Consider the following 24,004-nt stretch of genomic DNA (forward strand, 5'->3'; position numbering starts at 1 on the left):
TCCCCCAGTTGGATCTATGGTTAACTAACTGTTCTTTGTAAAATCCATCTGTAAAGATTCAGTATAAAACACATTTTATTTCCCATTTTGCTGTGATCCTAATTATTTTTGATAATATAAAAATTTTTGATAATAAAAAATGTGATGCCTCTGCTTAGGCTAATCTTGACCTAATTCTCATAAAAATAAACACAATGGTGTTAGAGTTCACAACCTTTGGGCATCACAGTTGCATACTTGGAGCTAACACTGCTCTCATGGGATGACACAGGAATATCTTGAGCACCAAAGTTCTAGAAAGAAGTGACCCAAAGTGTGTGCAGCCCCACGTGGCTCCCATTAATGAAGGTGTTTAAATTTTACAATCTTGAATTAAGAATCTCCCTCTGTATCATGTTGAAATGTTCTTTGAAGCTGCCATTTATTATATGCCTATATATAGCAGCAATCAGTTAAGTGTCTGTTTAGTGACAAAGTCTTCCCCATACTCCATTCACACTTGATCTTGTACTTCTGAGACCCAGAACAAACACAGGAAAAGAAAGCAAAGTCAGTTAACGGAGGTAGACTGTCATCAACTATTGCTTGTCCCTCAATTAACCCTTATAGTTCTAATGACTCCGTAGAATTTCAAAAAGTTAATATTAGATACGAAAACCCAAGAATCCACATTTAAATGGAAGCCTTTCATTGGCAGTTAGTCAAGGAATAAATTAAAATAAGGAAAGAGTGCAAGGTGAGGAGTCAGAAGCCCTGGGTCATTTACTACCAGTGGTTTCAGCTTCATCTGTCTCATGGGGCGACCCACCTTAACTACCTGACGAATTTGCTTTAAACATCTAAATGAGGCAATGGGCATGAATGCGCTTTGTAAACAATAAATTACATTACAAAATATTTGAATAATTCACTTTCCTGTTCTATGTACAGAAAATGGACATACATTTTTTAAAAGAAATTTTTATGAAAGAGTTTCAAAAGGACTGCAAGATTTCTAATAAAATTTTCTACTTTTCTCATCAGAAACATAAGGGAAGGGGTAGTAAGGTAGCAGCTGCCCAAGGAATCAGACAATAGAGAGCTCAAAATCTGGCATCAGGGAGAGCACTGAAAATGCCTGAATCTTTCTAAGAAAGTTTGGAGAAAAGAGATTCACAATTTTCCACAAGACCTAATTTTAGTTTAATTGTGAATTTTTAAAACTACAAAACAGCAAAATATTCATGCAAGCAGAGCTCTTTGTTGGTCACCCCAGGGCACCTGTCCTTAGACTGGCCCCTTCTTGCATCTTTACAATGTTTTTGGACACCTGTGAAATTCTGAAGGCAAAAGAAAACATCTGCTCACACCCATAATCATGCCTCCGGGTCTTATGAGCCAATGTTTTATTAATTTATTAATAATTATTATAATATTATCATCGTAGGATTTTTTAAAAACTTGCTGCTATGTTGCATTTATTTTATTATTTTTAAAGATGTATTTATTATTTATTTATTTTATTTATTTTTGTCTGCGTCAGGTCTTAGTTGCGGCACACGGGATCTTTGTTGGGGTGCACCGGCTCTTCGTTGTGTCACACGGGCTTCTCTGCAGTTGTGGCGTGCAGGTTTTCTCTCTCTAGTTGTGGTGCACAGGCTCCAGGGCGCGTGGGCTCTGTAGTGTGCGGCACGCAGGCTCTAGTTGAGGCATGTGAGCTCAGTAGTTGTGGCGCGCGGGCTTAGTTGCCCTGAGGCATGTGGGATTTTAGCTCCCCAACCAGGGATTGGACCCGTGTCCTTTGCATTTCAAGGCAGATTCTTTACCACTGGACCACCACGGGAATCCTGCATAGTAGGATTTAGATTCGATCACATACATGTCAGTGGTAAATTGGACAGAGGAACTACTATTTTAATTGAGATTATACTTACTCATTTATGATTTATTGCTAATCCAATGAAGGGCCCCTAAATGTCTAAGTGTCCCAGGCCCAGAATTACTGAAACGGTGCAAAATAAACACAAGCCTCAGTATGAAACAGAAAGAATAGTTCAAGAAGAAATTTGGAGATCTGTGAGTTTCTCTAAGAAAGCTTGGGGGAATGAGATCCCTTGCTATTTACAAAGCTCTGTTAAAATGAAATCACTTGATTTCTTTTCAAAGTTATAAAGTCGCAAAAGAGTCATGCAAGCATCTTCTTCGCTAAGTAACAGAGAGAAATAGAAGTGAATAGTTTTCTCTGTATTTGATCCATCTTTTCTCCTCTCCATCTCTCTATCCCTCCTTCCCTCCTTCCTTTCTTCCTTCTTTCTTGCTCTTTTTCTGAAAAGCAATGAGCTTAATCTGTAAAGAAATAGGATGTTTCCTATAGCCTGGGCAACTTTTTATATTTTTTTATCTTTGTGTCTCCATCCTGCACCACCCCCTCTCTCCTAACAGTAGTGATGGGGGGAGGGTTTTATTTGATTAGGTCAAAGGTGAGGCTCCCAGGACAATATTATCCTTTTAATAGTCTTTGGTATGACAGAAAACATAAAACCAGAGGCCACATACCTGTCTTATCCGCACATACCATCAGCATCAATAGGTATTTTACCACGGCCTGAGGCAGTTTATTCTTACAAGTATTCTGCCCTCCAACCACCCCTGTACCCTGATGAACCATTACTTGTCTTTTCCTGTTTCAAATTTTACTGCTTGTAAATAGAAATCAGCTAAATCCTACATTTCATAACAGCTACATCAATCTTTCTGATGCTCAAGTAATATTAAGTTATTGCTATGTGGTATCCAAACTAGATGATGTAATATAGAACAAAAGAAGCTCGTTCTCTCTCTCTCTGCGTGTTTCATATATATTATATACTTGACAGAGAGAGGAGAGCTACTTCAGAATTACTTAGAATATTCAACTTAGTTTTAGTAACTGCGCAATTTAGTAAAACTAATCAACTTGTTTCCTTCATTCTAAAAAGGGAATAATGATAGTTACAGGAATATCGTGGGATTAAATACAATAATGCGCAAAGAATGCTTTATCATAACAACTAGCACAAAGAAAGTGCTCAGTTAATGTTAACTATTTTTTAAAATTAATTAATTATTTACTTATTTTTGGCTGCATTGGGTCTTTGTCGCTGCACACAGGCTTTCTCTAGTTGCGGTGAGCAGGGGCTACTCTTCGTTGCGGTGTGCGGGCTTCTCATTGCAATGGCTTCTCTTGTTGCAGAGCATGGGCTCTAGGCATGTGGGTGTCAGTGGTTGCAGCATGCGGGCTCAGTAGCTGTGGCGCACGGGCTTAGTTGCTCCACGGCATGTGGTATCTTCCCGGACCAGGGATCAAACCCGTGTCCCTTGCATGGGCAGGTGGATTCTTAACCACTGTGCCACCAGGAAAGTCCCATGTTAACTATTTTTAATGTTGTTATGAGGACAAGAGGGAGTCTGCACAAGGAATCAAGAAGAGTACCAGGCCTCAGTAAACACTTGAAAGAAACTGGGTCCCTCTATATGCCAACCCTTCCTTTCTCTATATGCCAACCCTTCCTTCCTCTTTCCTATTTCAGGGTGAAGAGATGTGAGTGAACAAGATCACTAAACAGTAGCGCTTGTAATCAACATGAACAAAGAAAATCAGCAGAGGATTTTGTTGCAAAAACACTTAAAAAGGCCTTTTTAGCACAGAAGGTGCTCCAGATTTATCCTGTTGTTCTGGATAATGCTAGAATTACTCCCCAAGTTGGAAAGAGCATGATCACCCGACACGTTAAAATTTATGGTCAGTCATACGACATTTTTTTAGTTTTTATAAATTTATTTATTTATGTTATTTTTGGCTGCGTTGGGTCTTTGCTGCGTGCGAGCTTTCTTTAGTTGTGGCGGGCAGGGGCTACTCTTTGTTGCAGTGTGTGAGCTTCTCATTGTGGTGGCTTCTCTTGTTGCGGAGCATGGGCTCCAGGCGTGTGGGCTTCAGTAGTGGCACGTGGGCTCAGGAGCTGTGGCTTGTGGGCTCTAGAGCTCAGGCTCAGTAGCTGCAGCCCACGGGCTTATTTGCTCTGCTGCATCATATGACATTTTTAACAGGCATGAGGAAACAGAGTCTAATATGGAAATGACTAAATCTTAACAGTAATTGAAGTAACTTACTCTTTAACCTCGTGAGGATGGAAAACTATCTTTTCACTTGACAAATGCACGTGACAATGACAAATGCCCCGTGTATCTTCCATTGAATGAAAGAAGATATGGTACAATTTCATTATGGCGATAATTCCTTTTACAATCATTTTTTATTATGAAATGTTTCAGATATATATTTTTAAAAATATAAAGAATATAATAATCCCCTGGGTATACACTATTCAGCTTAAGAAAGAAAACATTACAAATGTAACTGAACCCCCATAATGATCTCATTTCTCAATTCCTCTTTCCCCTGGGCCCCAAGGTAATCACCATACTGAATTTGGTGTTATTTATTCACATGGGATGTATTCTCAAGGTTACTTTCTCAGACCAAGATAAAAGAGCTAGTCTTCTATCAATCTTCAGTTAATTATTTCCTCTGTGCCTCTGAGTAGAATTTATGATGTGGCAAGGTCTAGTAATATCAGAATTAGGTACCATTTTTTAAATTAAATCAAAAGAGGGAAAGTATGCCATTTTAAGGCCACTCAAACTATGAAAAGTAAAGTCAATGATATTTTTAAAAAACTTTATAGATGTGGAAAGAATTCAAGATTCGAGTTTCAGCAATATGGCAGATTATACATTAAAAACCCTCCTGCTGTATCAACTGGAAATGCTGGGAAAAGTTACACACACTTTAAAAAAAAAAATGCACAGCTAAGCTCATATAAAAGAAAAATATCCAGGTGCCAGGAATAATGAAGCAACTGAAAACTTGACTGACAATGAGTAGGTTACCCTGTGCTTGCCTCAATGGTGGGTGGGGAGGAGTGGCTGCAGTCTAGGAGTTTGGTTTCTAAGGGAAAGCAGAGGATACACAATAACTTGGCTCTTGCAAGATGGAGAATTGAAACTAAGATTCCCCACATAAAACTGGAAGTGCTAAACTCTCGGGAGAAAAAAAATCTGTCCACCAGCAAAAGAAAACACAAGACAATAGGGAAACTATCTTACCTGTGGTTGGGCTCTGAGTGGGGAAAATAAATCTCTTGGGAATTCCTAATAAGGGCCTGCACAACACAGAGGACTGAATTTATGTCACATGTCGTCTAGGAAGCCACAAGTCAAGCAATTACAAAAGACGAAGTCCTAAGCCAGGGATCCCCTAAGCATACAAAAGTAAACCACAAGCTATCCTGGGATAACCTTCTTAACCCAGACTGCACAGGAATTTATAGATAAAGCCTTGCTGAAGATCAGCTCACAATCCAAGATTTAAAAACAAGGGAGAACATATATCTATAGGGAAAACATGTATCTATATCTATAGGGAAAACATGTATCTATATCTATATCTATCTATCTACACGCTATAGGTAGATTCTGTAGCCCAAAAACATTAGATTAAAACCCAAGAAGTTAACACAACAGAAATAGCTGTTAGAGGCTACTAAATAATTATAACCAAGAGAATTATCATATAACTAATTAGTCTAAAATTCCCCCAAATTCTGATAACTATTACAAATTCTGCATTCCTTACCACACATAAAAATGAAAAATGGGTGAACAGCTGTTAAGGGAAAGATTAATAACTGCATTCTGAGGAAAGATCAGAGCAAAACCAGAAATATAAACATTGAATTATTTGCCACTGAATTACTTTGAAACCATGTAATAATATAAAGTTGTGAATGCACTTAAGAGTTAGCTACTGTGGGGGAAAATGGCCTGCTCTTGGAAATGTGTAAATTGAGGCTCCTTCCTCAAAAGTACTTGCAAAAACATTGACGTAGAGCAAGAAACTACCTACATAGGCTCTGGAGAATATTGGCCAACATATCAAAGCTAACAGGGTAGTTTGAATGTTGGGAGAGGTGGTAGTGAAGAAAAATGTTTTACTCGGGGCCTCTGGGAAGATGGCGGAAGAGTAAGACGCGGAGATCACCTTCCTCCCCACAGATACACCAGAAATACATCTACACGTGGAACAACTCCTACAGAACACCTACTGAACGCTGGCAGAAGACCTCAGACCTCCCAAAAGGCAAGAAGCCCCCAATGTACCTGGGTAGGGCAAAAGAAAAAAGAATAAACAGAGACAAAAGGACAGGGACGGGACCTGCACCAGTGGGAGGGAGCCGTGGAGGAGGAAAGGTCTCCACACACTAGGAAGCCCCTTCGCGGGCGGAGACTGCGGGTGGCGGAGGGGGGTAGCTTTGGAGCCAAGGAGGAGAGCACAGCAACAGGGGTGCGGAGGGCAAAGCGGAGAGACTCCCGCACAGAGGATCAGGGCCGACCAGTACTCACCAGCTCGAGAGGCTTGTCTGCTCACCCGCTGGGGCAGGCGGGGCTGGGAGTTGAGCCTCGGGCTTCGGTCGGAGCGCAGGGAGAGGACTGGGGTTGGCGGCGTGAACACAGCCTTCCAGGGGTTAGTGCGCCACGGCTAGCCGGGAGGGAGTCCGGGGAAAAGTCTGGAGCTGCCGAAGAGGCAAAAGACGTTTTCTTCCCTCTTTGTTTCCTGGTGCGCGAGGAGCGGGGATTAAGAGCTCTGCTTAAAGGAGCTCCAGAGACGGGCGCGAGCCGCGGCTAAAAGCGTGGACCCCAGAGACGGGCCTGAGACGCTAAGGCTGCTGCTGCCGCCACCAAGAAGCCTGTGTGCGAGCACAAGTCACTATCCACACCCCCCTTCCGGGGAGCCTGTGCAGCCCGCCACTGCCAGGGTCCCGGGATCCAGGGTCAACTCCTCCGGGAGAACGCACAGCGCGCCTCAGGCTGGTGCAACGTGATGAAGGCCTCTGCCGCCGAAGGCCCGCACCGTACTCCGTGCCCCTCCCTTCCCCCCGGGCCTGAGTGAGCCAGAGCCCCCGAATCAGCGGCTCCTTTAACCCCGTCCTGTCTGAGCGAAGAACAGACGCCCTCCGGCGACCTACACGCAGGGGCGGGGCCAAATCCAAAGCTGAGCCCCTGGGAGCTGTGAGAACAAAGAGGAGAAAGGGAAATCTCTCCCAGCAGCCTCAGAAGCAGCGGATTAAAGCTCCACGGTCAACTTGATGTACCCTGCATCTGTGGAATACATGAATAGACAACGAGTCATCCCAAATTAAGGAGGTGGACTTTGAAAGCAAGATTTATGATTTTTTCCCCTTTTCCTCTTTTTGTGAGTGTGTATGTGTATGCTTCTGTGTGAGATTTTGTCTGTATAGCTTTGCTTCCACCATTTGTCCTAGGGTTCTATCCGTCCGTTTTAAAAAAAATTTTTTTTCTTAATAATTATTTTATTTTAATAACTTTATTATATATATATATATATATATTTTTTTTTTTGCGGTATGCAGGCCTCTCACTGTTGTGGCCTCTCCCATTGCGGAGCACAGGTTCCGGACGCACAGGCTCAGCGGCCATGGCTCACGGGCCCAGCCGCTCCGTGGCATGTGGGATCTTCCTGGACCAGGGCACGAACCTGTGTCCCCTGCATCAGCAGGCGGACTCTCAACCACTGCGCCACCAGGGAAGCCCACTTTATTATATTTTATCTTACTTCATTTTATTTTACTTTATCTTTTCTTTCTTTTTTTCCTTCCTTCCCTCCTTCCTTCCTTCCTCCCTCCCCCCCTCCCTCCCTCCTTTCTTTCTTTCTTTCTTTCTACTTCTACTAATTCTTTCTTTCTCCCTTTTATTCTGAGCTGTGTGGATGAAAGGCTCTTGGTGCTGCAGCCAGGAGTCAGTGCTGTGCCTCTGAGGTGGGAGAGCCAACTTCAGGACACTGGTCCACAAGAAACCTCCCAGCTCCACATAACATCAAATGGCGAAAATCTCCCAGAGATCTCCATCTCAACACCAGCACCCAACTTCACTCAACGACCAGCAAGCTACAGTGCTGGACATCCTATGCCAAACAACTAGCAAGACAGGAACACAACCCCACCCATTAGCAGAGAGGCTGCCTAAAATCATAATAATCCACAGACACCCCAAAACACACCACCAGACGTGGACCTGCCCACCAGAAAGACAAGATCCAGTCTCATCCACCAGAACACAGGCACTAGTCCCCTCCACCAGGAAGCCTACACAACCCACTGAAGCAACCTTAGCCACTGGGGACAGACACCAAAAACAACAGGAACTACAAACCTGCAGGCTGCAAAAAGGAGACCCCAAACACAGTAAGATAAGCAAAATGAGAAGACAGAAAAACACACCGCAGATGAAGGAGCAAGATAAAAACCCACCAGACCTAACAAATGAAGAGGAAATAGGCAGTCTACCTGAAAAAGAATTCAGAATAATGAGAGTAAAGATGATCCAAAATCTTGGAAATAGAATGGACAAAATGCAAGAAACATTTAACAAGGACCTAGAAGAACTAAAGATGAAACAAACAACGATGAACAACACAATAAATGAAATTAAAAATACTCTAGATGGGATCAATAGCAGAATAACTGAGGCAGAAGAACGGATAAGTGACCTGGAAGATAAAATAATGGAAATAACTACTGCAGAGCAGAATAAAGAAAAAAGAATGAAAAGAACTGAGGACAGTCTCAGAGACCTCTGGGACAACATTAAACACACCAACATTCGAATTACAGGGGTTCCAGAAGAAGAAGAGAAAAAGAAAGGGACTGAGAAAATATTTGAAGAGATTATAGTTGAAAACTTCCTTAATACGGGAAAGGAAATAGTAAATCAAGTTCAGGAAGCACAGGGAGTCCCATACAGGATAAATTCAAGGAGAAATATGCCAAGACACATATTAATCAAACTCAAAAATTAAATACAAAGAAAACATATTAAAAGCATCAAGGGAAAGACAACAAATAACACACAAGGGAATCCCCATAAGGTTAACAGCTGATCTTTCAGCAGAAACTCTGCAAGCCAGAAGGGACTGGCAGGACATATTTAAAGTGATGAAGGAGAAAAACCTGCAACCAAGATTACTCTACCCAGCAAGGATCTCATTCAGATTTGATGGAGAAATTAAAACCTTTACAGACAAGCAAAAGCTGAGAGAGTTCAGCACCACCAAACCAGCTCTACAACAACTGCTAAAGGAACTTCTCTAGGCAAGAAACACAAGAGAAGGAAAAGACCTACAATAATGAACCCAAAACAGTTAAGAAAATGGGAATAGGAACATACATATCGATAATTACTTTAAATGTAAATGGACTAAATGCTCCCACCAAAAGTCACAGATTGGCTGAATGGATACAAAAACAAGACCCATATATTTGCTGTCTACAAGAGACCCACTTCAGACCTAGAGACACTTACAGACTGAAAGTAAGGGGATGGAAAAAGATATTTCATGCAAATGGAAACCAAAAGAAAGCTGGAGTAGCAATTCTCATATCAGACAAAATAGACTTTATAATAGAGACTATTACAAGAGACAAAGGACAACATAATGATCAAGGGATTGATCCAAGAAGAAGATAAAACAATTGTAGATATTTATGCACCCAACGTAGGAGCACCTCAATACATCAGGCAAATCCTAACAGCCATAAAAGGGGACATCGACAGTAACACAGTCATAGTAGGGGACTTTAACACCCCACTTTCACCAATGGACAGATCATCCAAAATGAAAATAAATAAGGAAACACAAGCTTTAAATGATACATTAAACAAGATGGACTTAATTGATATTTATGGGACATTCCATCCAAAAACAACAGAATACACATTTTTCTCTAGTGCTCATGGAACATTCTCCAGGATAGATCATATCATGAGTCACAAATCAATCCCTGGTAAATTTAAGAAAATTGAAATTGTATCAAGTACCTTTTCCCACCACAACGCTATGAGACTAGATATCAATTACAGGAAAAGATCTGTAAAAAATATAAACACATGGAGGCTAAACAATACACTACTTAATAATGAAGTGATCACTGAAGAAATCAAACAGGAAATTTAAAAATACCTAGAAACAAATGACAATGGAGTCACGATGACCCAAAATCTATGGGATGCAGCAAAAACAGTTCTAAGAGGGAAGTTTATAGCAATACAATCCTACCTTAAGAAACAGGAAACATCTCGAATAAACAACCTAACCTTGCACCTAAAGCAATTAGAGAAAGAAGAACAAAAAAACCCCAAAGTTAGCAGAAGGAAAGAAATCATAAAAATCAGATCCGAAATAAATGAAAAAGAAATGAAGGAAACGATAGCAAAGATCAATAAAACTAAAACCTGGTTCTTTGAGAAGATAAACAAAATTGATAAACCATTAGCCAGCCTCATCAAGAAAAAAAGAAAGACTCAAATCAATAGAATTAGAAATGAAAAAGGAGAGGTAACAACTGACACAGCAGAAATACAAAAGATCATGGGAGATTACTAGAAGCAACTCTATGCCAATAAAATGGACAACCTGGAAGAAATGGACAAATTCTTAGAAATGCACAACCTGCCAAGACTGAATCAGGAAGAAATAGAAAATATGAACAGACCAATCACAAGCACTGAAATTGAAACTGTGATTAAAAATCTTCCAACAAACAAAAGTCCAGGACCAGATGGCTTCCCAGGCGAATTCTATCAAACATTTAGAGAAGAGCTAACACCTATCCTTCTCAAACTCTTCCAAAATATAGCAGAGGGAGGAACACTCCCAAACTCATTCTACGAAAGAGGAAAACAAAAACCATATGCTAACACATATATATGGAATCTTAATAAAAAAAAAATAGTTCTGAAGAACCTAGGGGCAGGACAGGAATAAAGACGTAGACATAGAGAATGGACTTGAGGACACAGGGAGGGGGAAGGGTAAGCTGGGACGAAGTGAGAGAGTGGCATGGACATATATACACTACCAAATGTAAAACAGATAGCTAGTGGGAAGCAGCTGCATAGCACAGGGAGATCAGCTTGGTGCTTTGTGACCACCTAGAGGGGTGGGATAGGGAGGGTGGGAGGGAGATGCAAGAGGGAGGAGATATGGGGATATATGTATAGCTGATTCACTTTGTTATAAAGCAGAATCTAACACACCATTGTAAAGCAATTATACTCCAATAAAGATGTTAAAAAAATGTATTAAAAATCAACAGTAATAAAGACAGTATGGTTTTGATGCAAGAATAGACAAATTGGATAGCATAGAGAGCTCAAAAACATACCATACACATATAGACACTTGATTTGAAATAAAGGTGACATTGTAGAGCAATGGGAAATTATGGTCTTCAGTGCATGGTGCTGGGTCGATTGGATATCCATATAGGGAAGAAAAAAATTGAAATATAAGTCCTATCATCTAAGGTGGACTGCAGATCTAAATCTACAGCAAAGCAAATGAAGCTTTTAGAAGATAATGTAAGAGGATATGTTCATAATGCTCATGTTGCAAAAGACTTCTTACTGCTCAAAAAAACACAACATCATGGAAAAGATTATTAAATCGGTTTACATTAAAAATAATTTCTGTTCATTAAGAGATCCCATCTTTAAGAGAATGAAAAGGCAAACCACAGAGTAGGGGAAAATAGTTACAACATTTATAACTGTCATAGCATTTATAACCAGAATATGTGAAGCACTTTTATAGATCAATAAGGAAAATAAAGACAAACTTTTTAAATGAGCAAAAGACTAGAATACTTCACAAAAGAGGCTATCCAAATTGACAACAAACGTATGAAAAGTGGCTTGACCTCATTAGTTATTAGGGAACTAATAACTAATTAAAACTACAATAAGGTAACACTACATTCACCAAAGTGGCTAAAATTTAAAAGATCAACCATCCTAAAGATTGGTGAGTAAGGGGAGCAGCAGGGCTCTTACTCCCTGCTGTTGCCATGTGAATGGATACATACACTTTGGAAAGTGATCAGGCATTACCTACAAACGATGGGCATACGTGTACCCTCTGTGCAAGCTACTATATGGCTCCTATATACATATCTGATGGAAATGCACATATGATATGAGTCAAAAGACAGGCACTAGAATTTCATAACAGCATTATTTTGCAATAGCTTCAAATGGGAAAATACAATAACCAACATCAGTAGAGTGAATAAATAAATTATGGTATATTCCTACAATACAATACTAGATATATAGCAGTAAAAATGAACAGACTATAGCTACATGCTACAGTAAATATATATTACAAAAATCATGCTGAGTAAAAGGAAACCAATACAAAAGAAAATATATTGCAGATTTGTATATACATATGGATATAATGTATATTATTGTACATTAAACATAGGTAAAACTTAGCTACACTCTTTGATTAGGGGTAGAGGGTAATCTTGGAAAGGAGGAAGGGAATAGTGGTGGAGATGGGACATGAAGAGGGCTTCCAAGAAGGTATGTTACCCGCTGGCATGGACATGGATATCCACTTTGACCTTACTCTCATTGAGCTAGTGTTTGGTGCATTTCACTGTATATGTTATGCTACACACACACACACACACACACACACACACACACACACACACACACACACACACACTCTCTCTCTCTCTCTCTCTCTCTCTCTCTCTCTCTCTCTCTCTCTCAAAAAGAAAAAGGCTGGGCTTCCCTGGTGGCACAGTGGTTGGGAGTCCGCCTGCCGACGCAGGGGACGCGGGTTTGTGCCCCCGTCCGGGAGGATCCCACATGCCACGGAGTGGCTGGGCCTGTGAGCCATGGCCGCTGAGCCTGCGCGTCCGGGGCCTGTACTCCGCAACGGGAGAGGCCACAGCAGTAAGAGGCCAGCGTACCGCAAGAAAAAAAAAAAAAAAAAAGAAAGAAAAAGGCTGATAAAATTGGCCAAAGATTACATAGATAGGATTCAAGTGCTCATATAATTCCCATATTACTGAGTCACTTCCTTTTAGCTTGCAAATAATAGAAAATTTCACACACAGGACCCTTCCATTAAAATAATATTTCCTCATTATATTCACTAGCTACACAAAAAGCATATGCAAAATGGTTACTATTATTTAAAACAAGAAACTGTGCTTACACTATATTGTTTCTTCATATCATTAGTATATTTCATGATTCAGTTAACATATCTTTAAAAGGGATTATAGTATGAATTAATACTGTTTCAAAGACTTCATTTCTAAAAGAAGTCTTTCTTATTTTTGAATCCAAAAGTAATTAGATGTAAGACAAGCACAAATTGGACCCAAAGGAATCAAGTTGTATTTCTACTAATGACTTTGTTTAAACACATAACATGCCATATTCCAAGAAGTTAAATTGTTTATAATGGCCACTTGAGAGCCTTATTTGGGGCTATGTATGTATGATTTCTGATGGTCTTGCTTACAAGTGGATTTTTCTAAGAATTTCCTTTATTATCTAAACGTCTGGAATGGAAGGAGGGAACATGGAACAGTGGATCCAAACTGGGTGGACATTTCCGTGATTCCACAAGCATCATCCTCTGAGGAATGCCCTTTGGAAAAGCACAGATTTCCACCCAACTGTTTATCCAGGCAAACTTCTGATAGTCTTCTCCAAGGTCCAATCTTAATTATGTAAGACAAATATTAACTAAATATTTTGACTTACAAAAACTAGTTTCAAAAAATAGTTTTTAATTCCATGGTCTCCTTCACAACTTATAATGGTGGTGGGTGTTAGGCTGCCCACATTGCATCTTTTCTCCTACGAAGTTTTAATATAGCATTAAATATAAGAGGAATATAAGGGTATGCATATAAAACTATAGTTACCCTATACATAACAGGGTAAGATTAAACTTTGACCCGACCCTGCCCTACCTTTCTTCCATCTTATAACTTGACGTTACATAGTTACTAAAGTTAACACCCTGCTTACTGTAGTCTGAATATAACTTCCTCATTCCTTCACAAATGTGTACAGCTTTCCATGCCTAAAATGCTCTCCCATTTTCTCTCTCCCCACTTAAACCTACACATTGTTCTGGAACCAGACTATAAATTTTGGAACACTTCTTCCCCACTCCTGATGATTCCCAACTGAAAGGAAACTCAGTTCCTTTACTCGGAGCCTCTCTCCACCCCTTTACTCCATCCCCAAGGAGGTAAACATTTGATTTGTAAATATAGGAAGAATAACTGAAGCTATATGGCTCAGTTCCATTCTCCTTCTAGGGAGCTCCCCGACCCATTCAGTGCAACCAGCTATGACATGAATCTTAAGGATTCATTATTAGAAAAGCCCAAATTAGCTAAGACTTAAAAACACATCCCTCAATTTGTTGTCTATTAGAAAAGAAGGTGATACTTTGACCTTCATCTTCACTATTTCTCAACTTGTACATAACCTAAGAAGAAGGCCTCTTCAGATACCCCTATGTACATGAATTTCTCTCTCTTCCATAAGAACCTTACTGACTACCCTGGGCATTGGTGATATTTGTCCTTATTAAAATAATACTTAACTGTTTCAGTCAATATTACCTTTTGTTAAGTATGTGTGAATATCTCTGTGTTCCTAGCTATCATCAGCTAGACTATAAATTCTTTCTGAATAGGAAACACATTTTCTACTTATTTGTATTCTACACAGGATATAAGGCATTCAATCGTATAGGTTGATTGTTTGAAAAAACATGGAATAATTTTCTCCTGGAGACTATATGCAGTACAACTGATCACAGCATTGTAGAGTCAACAACTTTTTTATTTAATAGGGATGAGTAATCAAGTATCCTTAATAATGACAAAATGACATGTGGATTATTCCCCTCTAAATATTTCTTTATAAAATGTATTGCATGCTTTCCAGCCTTAGTAAATGTCATATGCCAAACCGTATTTATCTTTCTTCATCGGCACAGTGTTACTAACATGATCAGCTATGTTATTAGAGATAGTATAGGATAGAGAGTACTATTCAGTTGATCAAAATAAAGAAAACTTACCCAGCGTGGCCTAAGGAAACAACACTGAGGGGAGACAAGTTTGGAGCTACAAAAATAGTCCTTATCGTGAAATTCCAAAGGGCCAAGAGAGAACAAACAAGAAGTAGCTACCAGCAGCTAAGGGATTCAGAACTAGAATTAGGAGTAAGAGTGGGTCTAATAGACTGGCTTAGAACTAGTTGGACAGGGTAAGAGAGCACTGGAGCTTCTCATTTAGCGTGATATTCATTTCCTACCTCTGGAAATGTGCATGTGTATTAAAGAACTTACAGGGCGGTTAGCATCTATTCCCGTTTGCAACATTAGAAAGTTTTATCCGGTGTCGTTTCTTTTCTGGTAAGACTGAACTGACCTAGAATGATGTGAATGGGGTGAAACCAAAAGTGATAATTAATGTGGAAAAAGAATCTGCAGGGCTTACCGTTACTGAGTATGTAAAGATGAAGGAGAAGAGTCAAAATTACACCCAAATACCAGTCTAACAGTTGAACATTTCAAGAAAGAAATGATGAATTTTGTTCTAAACAGCCTGGATGATGGAAAAAAATGAAAGAAGACTTCCGAATTTCATGACAAGGACTTCCTTGCATCTCCTATCAGTTACTGAATGCTACCTTAAAAATAAGCACTGTTTTTAAGATAAATAGTAAAATTCCTTTCCTTTGTCTTGGTAGACACCTGAGTGTGTTATAACTTAATAGCTGGATGGCTTGTTACCATCCTCCTTTTACTGAGCCTACCCTCTATTTCATTATTTCTCCATATTCATTTAACATGTGATTCTTATAAATTTTAACAGTTGGAAAACAAACAGCTGGCTGAACTCTCTACTTCAGTGTTTTGGATACTTTGCTTCTTGGTAAGTGATCAGTATTTTGATACTGCTATAGTAATAACAGGAAATGATCTGTTAAAATCTGGATCTCCAGCTATAGATGAATGCCAGGGTACAGAGGAGAGCTGGTCTCAGAATAAAGTCTATAAAAACAGTTGGGGGAGTTATTTCTAGGACCACAGGGAGAGAATCGTAATTTGCTCTCAACACCGGAAAAGCAAATACATAGTGGAAAAACATCTTATGGTCACCATTGAACTGCATCAGTGGAAAGCTTATGGCCACAAATGCAGTAATTAAAACAACTGAGATGGTAAATACTAGAGCTTCAATTATACATGATGTGAAATACCATTTCCTGAAATACGAATTCACTCAGAAAAAGATTTCATAAGAAAGAATACCTTTAAGTTGGTGTAACTGTAATTTTGCTTATGTTGGCAAAATAGTAAATTGATTCTTTTAACCAGAAAGGACAAGAGAAGACAAACAATGGTGGCAGGATTAGCCATAGAAAAAAGGGAGGGTACTTTCACATAAAACTGAAATACAGACTGGTTAGTATTACTAAAAAATAATTTCAACTTTTCTTACAAAATTGCCATGGGTTATAGACATTTTCTTAGATTTACGGTGGGGGGGGAGTTGTAATTAATTAGCCTTAAGATATGTCCTGTTAATAGAATAAATCATTATCATGGATAATTAATAAACTAACCCCTGAGGTTTTTCCTTTGTTGTCTTCCTCTCTCTAACGCTTTCTAGACACCATTGCACAGAAGCAGGCCCAACTAAATGGCAGATCATGAAGCACAGAGAGCTTCCTTGTAGATGGCTGGTAAACAGCTTTGTACAGCAAACACTTCCAAACACCATACTCTAGGGAGTCATAGTAGAAGTGGGGAAAATCAAAACAATGTGGGCAAAAGAAGATTAACTTGTTTTAAAAGCTCCACAGAGCAAAAGTGTCTCCAAATAACCACAACTACAAAGTATTATTTTCCCTAATGCTTTAATTTAACATATTTTGCAACTTTTATCATTTTTAAAAGGTAATTGAACCAAGAATTCAATTAAAAATGACATATAATAAGTCAACATGTTATTAAGAATTTAAAGTAAAATTTTCTAAAACACTAGAAACATATCAAATATTTGTATTCGAGTTATAAAATTTTATACTCATAAAAATTTATACTGTAGTGTATTAATCTGTACTAAACTAGTAGTCATAATGGCTAAAAGAACAGAAGGCATGGTGTCTAAAATTACTTTTCAAGATTGGTCTGTGTTTTAATTGTTGGAATCTTTCAAATGAGAGCAAAAGTACAAAACATCACTGGATTCCTAACATACAAATCATCTGTTTCAAATTAATTGTTGTTATTCACGTAAAAACAATGATAGTTTGGATTCGAGAATAGGCTTAAAAAGTGAATAACTAGCTGATATTACAAATAGTCTCTCTTTCTACAGTTCCACCTCCTCCACAATGCCTTCTTTTAGCTTCACCTCTAACTTCTGAATAGGAAGTTAACTCTCTCTTTTCCATCCACCAGTTAGAGATCTTACCAGTCTAATTTCTGATCTGGTTATCAGAGACCTATTATTTCCCCTAGTAGACTATAAGCAACTGGAAAGCAAAGTCTGCATCAGATTTACTTTGGTTTCCTTATTATGTCTAATTCAACATTCAGTATCTATTAGTCTTTTTAGAGTTGGGTATTTATTAGCCTTCAGTGAACTGCTGTCTTTTAAAATTCCAGGTTTATACAAAGAGTTCCTTGTGACAGTATTTCCACAGGTAATAAGCTGATTTTTAAAGTGTCTAATACTTCAATTACATGTATAATTTAAATATTTAAATCTCATAACTGCAGTTTGATCAATACTCAAAAAGTATACTGATTACGGATGAATCCGTGAAGTTGCTGTCATTGTTTTATTAACTGTTAAGATGGCTTTTCAATGTTAGTTTTTTATTCTCAGATCCTATACAGTAAGAAATATAACTATGTCAAATCTAGCCTCTTTGGGTGATTCCTATGTGAAACAGGTAGAATAAACTATTTTTAAATCAGCTTTATTAAGGTATGATTGACATGCAATAAACTGCACATATGTATGATTTGATAAATTTTGGCATATGTATATAGCTGTGAAACCAGTACCACTGTCAGGATAATGAACATTTCTGTCATCCCCCCAAATAATTCATGCCTTCTTGCTTCTGTCTGCTCCCCATCCTGTGCAACCACTAATATGCTTTCTATCACTTGATGAGTTTGTACTTTCTAGAATTAAAAAAAAAAAAAAAAGAATCATACACTATAGACTCTTTTTTGTGGTTTCTTTCTTTCAGCATAATTATTTTGTAAATGTATCCATGTTGTCGCATGTATTAACTGTTCATTTATTTTTATCGCTGAGTAGTATCCTATTATATGGATTTACCACAATTTGTTTATACCTTCTCCTATTGATCAACATTTGCATTGTTTCCAATTTTTAGGTACTACAAATAAAGCTGCTATGAACATTCCTGTGCAAGTCTTTGTACAGACATACGCTTTCTTTTCTCTTGGGTAAATACCCACACACAGGTATATGTTTAACTTAAGAAATTACCAAAATGTTTTCCAAAGTGGTTATACACTAATTACATCCTCATCAGTAGTTTGACAAGAGGTCCATTTTCTCCATATCTTTGCTAACACGTGCAATTGTCTTTTTTTTTTTAACATCTTTATTGGAGTATAATTGTTTTACAATGTTGTGTTAGTTGCTGCTGTATAACAAAGTGAATCAGCTATACATAATATCCCCAATTCTCCTCCCTCTTGCATCTCCCTTCCAACCTGCCTATCCCACCCCTCTAGGGGGACACAAAGCACCGAGCTGATCTCCCTGTGCTCTGCGGCTGCTTCCCACTAGCTATCTATTTTACATTTGGTAGTGTATATATGTCCATGCCACTCTCTCACTTCGTCCCAGCTTACCCTTCCCCCTCCTCATCATTTTAACCACAGTCATTCTAGTGGCTGTGAAATGGTATCTCATTACGATTTTAATTTGCATTTCACTAACATCCAATGAAGTTGAGCATCTTTTCATATGCTTATTTGTCAGTCATATGTCTTCTTTGATGAAATGATTGTTTAAATCTTTTGCTCACTTTAATGGGATTGTTTGTCTTCTTCCTGTTAAGTGATAAGAAGAGTTCTTTATATATTCTAGATACAAATATTTTGTTGGCTATATAATTTGCTCTTTCAAAAGAGAAATGAAACTGCTTCAGATAATTATGCATTGTTAATGTAATACATGGTCTATCAGGACTTCAGATAATCCTTAAAATAAGGGGAAGCATTACCTCCACAATCCAGGGCTACCAAGTTTTCCCATGCCTAATGAGGTGCTCAGCTGGTTTATGAAAAACAGGGAAAGGGAGTAGAACTAGAAAACATAGTGATTTCCCCAACATTCTTCTTAATTCTTCCTAATTGTAGGAGTTTTTTTCACAAACTATTAATAGTAGGAAGTAACAGACTGGATCAGGTAAATGATAATTAGTCCTCCTCCTCTTTTGTTTTAAGCAAATTTTTAAAAAGCAGTTAGCAAGTAGTAACATTATTACTAATAAAACTTCCTGTACTTTTTATTAGATTTCTCTGCCTCTTAGACTCTGCCTGTTGTTTACATGAATGTTTTCCTTATCAGACTAACGCAGAACATCAATACAGTGCCAAGTATATATTGCTCTTATTTTCTTGATTCTCTCCTTTTCTTTTAATTCCTATCCATCTGTTTTTCTTCTACCCTTCCCAGCATCTGACATCTATGCTTGGGAGTAATTCACTGATCTCAAATGAGTTTTGGTTACAGACTTTTTGGTGATGATACAGTCACTTACCATGCTTCTTACTTTAAAGACAACAGAATGAAAATGACAAACTCTTTGTGGAACTCATAGAAAAAAGAGCTGAGATTCTGCTGAGTGAAAAAAATGAAACCTTCATTTTTTATAGCATCCATGTAAATTAGTACTCTGCCAGAATAAATCAAACACATACTTATTTCCTAAACTTTGCTAATTTAAGACTTCAGTCTACCCAGTAATGCAAGAACCTCTGAGGAATCTTTCCCAAACAAGAGCCAATATGGTGGGAATTCCCTGGCAGTCCAGTGGCTAGGACTCCATGCTCTCACTGCCAAGGGCTCGGGTTCGATCCCTAGTCGGAGAAGTAAGATTCCCACAAGCCATGCGGCACAACCACAAAAAGAAAAAAAAAGAGCCAATATGGAGAAGTTCTGTCTCCCCCAAAGTAAGGATATGGGGTAGTGGGTGGTGCTGGGGGAGATATACAGAATCAAATCGACTCATGTTAAACCATGGAAAGAAACCTCATTTAAGGGACTTTAAAATATTTTTATATGTAAAGAACAATCTCATATATTTTTAAAATTTTCATGAGCTACATTATCCCTTAGGGAATGCTTCAGTGTCAGACACAAATTTGAAACTGTTCTATAAACAGCATTAGAATTAGAATAAACAGCAGATTATATTGGCAATTGCTGACATAATATCAGGATATAGACAACCCTAGGGTTAAAAATATTTCATGGGAGTACAATAATTATGACACAATTAATTACATTCCCCAAATCAGAATGGTTCTCATCACACACTGCATGCTAAGCTTATTTTGACACAGTTTTTAAAAAGACCGAGTATTAATAGAAGAAGCTTCCTCTGGATAGAAAAAAATAATAATTCTGGCCTATTAAAGATAATATCTATTGGTAAAACATAGTTTTGTTCCCAAACACACAGTAAATCATTACTGTAATGCATGATCACTATATGAAATAATTACCTGGTTAATAAAAAATTGTGTATATCTTAAAAATTTTCAGTTCAACTGGTTTTCTTTTGACATAAAGAAAAATTTAATGATTGGCTCAAATTCATTTTAATAATTATAAAATATGTGAGCTTTATTATATGTTAAAGAAAATAAACATAGTATGACCCAAAAGTTATTTATTAAAGTTACAATAAAATACTTTTCAATGCATAAAAAATTGCAAAATAATTGATCCATTTTTCAATAAAGATACCAGATTTAATCTTTACTGACAAGATAAAGATATGTTTAATGACTTTTGTTCTGTTTCAAGGTCACCTTATGGAGCGATACATCATGAAATCAATAGTTGTACATCTAGGAAATTTACCAATGGAGCTCTCTTCCACGGGTGTGTATATTTTAATTTGTCTCATGTGGGTATCTCTTCCATTCTGATGATTGGCTAGAACAGCAATCTGTATCATGAATGTGCGAGTTGGCTTCTTATGATTATCAGTTAAAGGAACGTGAATCCAGCCACTTGGTTCCACCAATTCAAGTTGCTGCCAAGAAAAGAAAAGTCAGATTATGTTTTCACCCAATGAATATAATTTATTATAATGAATGTATTCTAAAGTTGACTTATAATTAACATTTTTCTCATGGACAGCATGACAATATAATAAACATTATCAGTTATTGGGCACTTTTACCATGGTCCATTTTTACAGTTGCTAAGCACTTTACATGTACCATTCTTGTAGACAAAATAAAAATAGAATTATTTGCAATCTTAGTATTTGTAGAAACGTGTATATGATTTAGCCATGTGTAAATGTATAGGGCCAGTGAAAAACCATGCTGATACAAGTAAGAAAAGACTCTAAATGCTTAGAACATAATGCTTCTGGTATATTTTATTTCAAGAACCATGCCTAATATATCCAAACTCACATAACAATAAATCAGATTCTATATAAACTACAAGAATATTAACAAAAGAAAATCAGTCATTGCACAAGTATCAGACAAAGCTTTTTTTCTTGGAAAATAGTAAGTGATTTATCTATCCGAATGACAATCTAAACCTAAAATCTAGGTTTTAATGTTTTTCAAAAAGAAATGCCAGATAAACTTAAAAAAATTTTTCATTTTATTGGGACTTCCCTGGTGGCGCAGCGGTTAAGAATCTGCCTGTCAATGCAGGGGACATGGATTCGAGCCCTGGTCCGGGAAGATCACATATGCCGCGGAGCAACTAAGCCCGTGCGCCACAACTACTGAGCCTGCACTCTAGAGCCCGCGAGCCACAACTACTGAGCCCACATGCCACAACTACTGAAGCCCACGTGCCTAGAGCCCGCACTCTGCAACAAGAGAAGCCACTGCAATGAGAAACCTGCACACCGCAACAAAGAGTAAGCCCATGCTTGCTGCAGCTAGAGAAAGCCCGTGTGCAGCAGTGAAGACCCAACGAAGCCAAAAATTAATTAATTAAAAAAAATTTTTTTTCATTTTATTTTAACCAAGAGTCCAAACTATCCTTCCTTAACAAGGGAAGAAAAATTATAAGTAAAAAAATAAACCTAAATTTCTAAAATTTTTCCTAAAGTTATGAAATAGTTTTTAAAAGATAAGTATTGATTTTTAAATTGTCCTAAATATTGGACACAGCTGAAAAATATGCATTACAGAAAAATACAGGTTTATCTTATCAACCCAGCCCAATGGCAATGAATATAAAAGAAACTAAATCCGGATTCCATGAGTTACTCTAGAAAAACAAGAGACAAGAGACAGAGAAATGGAATACTAAAAAAGGTAGTTATTTTTAAGAAGGAATAATTTCCTCCTTTTAATTACAAAATATAAGAATAAATGAATCTCTACCCTTTATGGTATTGTCAGTCAGTGGCTTTTTATAAACTCCTATTAGCACTAACTTAAAATAATTGAGTCAGAGACCAGATATATCTGGTTTCTATCACTAACCTTTTAATCATTCAGGCAATAAATAGTTACTGAGTACTTAAAATGTTCAAGGTATTATTGTAAGTATAGTTAGGCATACAAAACATAAATTAGGCCTGATTCACACCTAAAGAGTGCATAGAGGCAGACAAACAGCCTCTGGTTTCATTCATCTTCTTCATGTGTAAAGTAAAGGGATTGGACAAGTTTTCATCCAATGTCCTTTTCAGCTCTGACATTCAATGATTCTAAATAAAAGAAGAAAGATGTGCTAGGCAGAATAATAGGCCCCCAGAGATGTCCATGTTCCTCCCCAAATCCCCTGAATACATTAACTTACAATGGCAAAGGGACTTTGCAGATGTGATTAAGTTAAAGATTTGGGGATGGGAAGCTTATCCTGGATTACCTGGGTGGGCCCAATGTAATCACAGGGTCATTATAAGAGAGACAGTAAAGGAGACGTGATGATGGAAGCAAAGGCTGAGTGATGCAACCACAAGCCAAGGGATGTGGGCATCCTCTAAAAGCTGGAAAAAGCAAGAAGCATTCTCCCTTAGGAGCTCCTAAAAAGAATGCACCTTGCTGACACCTTGATTTTCATCCATTGGACCCATTTTGGACTTCTGACCTTCAGAATTGTAAGATAATAATTGTGTGTTGTTTTCAGCCACTAAGTGTACGGTAATGTTTTGTAGCAACAACAGGAAACTATTATAATAGATACACACAGGAGTTCAGAGAAGGGGGAAAGCAGCTCTGGTTGGGATAATCTATTCTCTAGGTAAATGTACAATAATGAATCTCAGTAATGACCAAAAAGTAAAACTAAAATTCTACTCAACTCCTTCCTAATAGAATGTTTTTGACAAATTCAACCACTATTTCTGATAGACTCAATGTTATTTTCAGAGTATTTTTTAAGTGCTTCACTGTACTGGAAGTTATACTGAGATTTTACAGCAAATGATTTGGGGCATGATATGTATGGAATTGTAAATGTAGTAAATTATTCAATAAATACTATCAGTAAACTAGTTCTTCAGAACATAAAAAGTTTACTGATCTCAGTCACTAAATGTATATTACAAAGTGTGTGTAGCTGTTAACATCTCTCAAATGGCTTCACAATCAACTACATTGCCCCAAAGTCATAAACACCAACTTATGTGTCTACTTCAGTTCTACTGTGCTCTGTTTAAAATTCTCAGTCAACTCTAAAATGTTATTATTCTGATACTGCCATATTTTAACTTATTTCATGGATTTAAAAAAATTCAAGTACACATGGTAGATATAATTTCAATGTTTTTTCATAACAGTTCGATTAAAAGGTTAATATAT

General features: G+C 37.8%; 1 protein-coding gene across 5 annotated transcripts in view; it reads right to left on the reverse strand.

The window, feature by feature from the left end:
• Window positions 1-18,751: 18,751 nt before the first annotated feature.
• Window positions 18,752-24,004, reverse strand: part of ANAPC10 (anaphase promoting complex subunit 10) — a 76,607-nt gene continuing 71,354 nt past the window's right edge. For 2 of the 5 annotated variants that reach the window (XM_027117081.1, XM_027117082.1), the window contains exon 5: window positions 20,823-21,252. In XM_027117081.1, coding sequence (XP_026972882.1) covers window positions 21,022-21,252 — 231 coding nt within the window. In that variant the 3' untranslated portion in view covers window positions 20,823-21,021. The other 3 variants (XR_003435002.1, XM_027117084.1, XM_027117085.1) reach the window with 3 other exon arrangements.

The sequence above is a fragment of the Aethalodelphis obliquidens genome, unplaced genomic scaffold, assembly GCF_003676395.1.
Source record: "Aethalodelphis obliquidens isolate GAN/ISIS:26980383/991018 unplaced genomic scaffold, ASM367639v1 scaffold17, whole genome shotgun sequence".
Classification (NCBI taxonomy): Eukaryota; Metazoa; Chordata; class Mammalia; order Artiodactyla; family Delphinidae; genus Aethalodelphis; species Aethalodelphis obliquidens.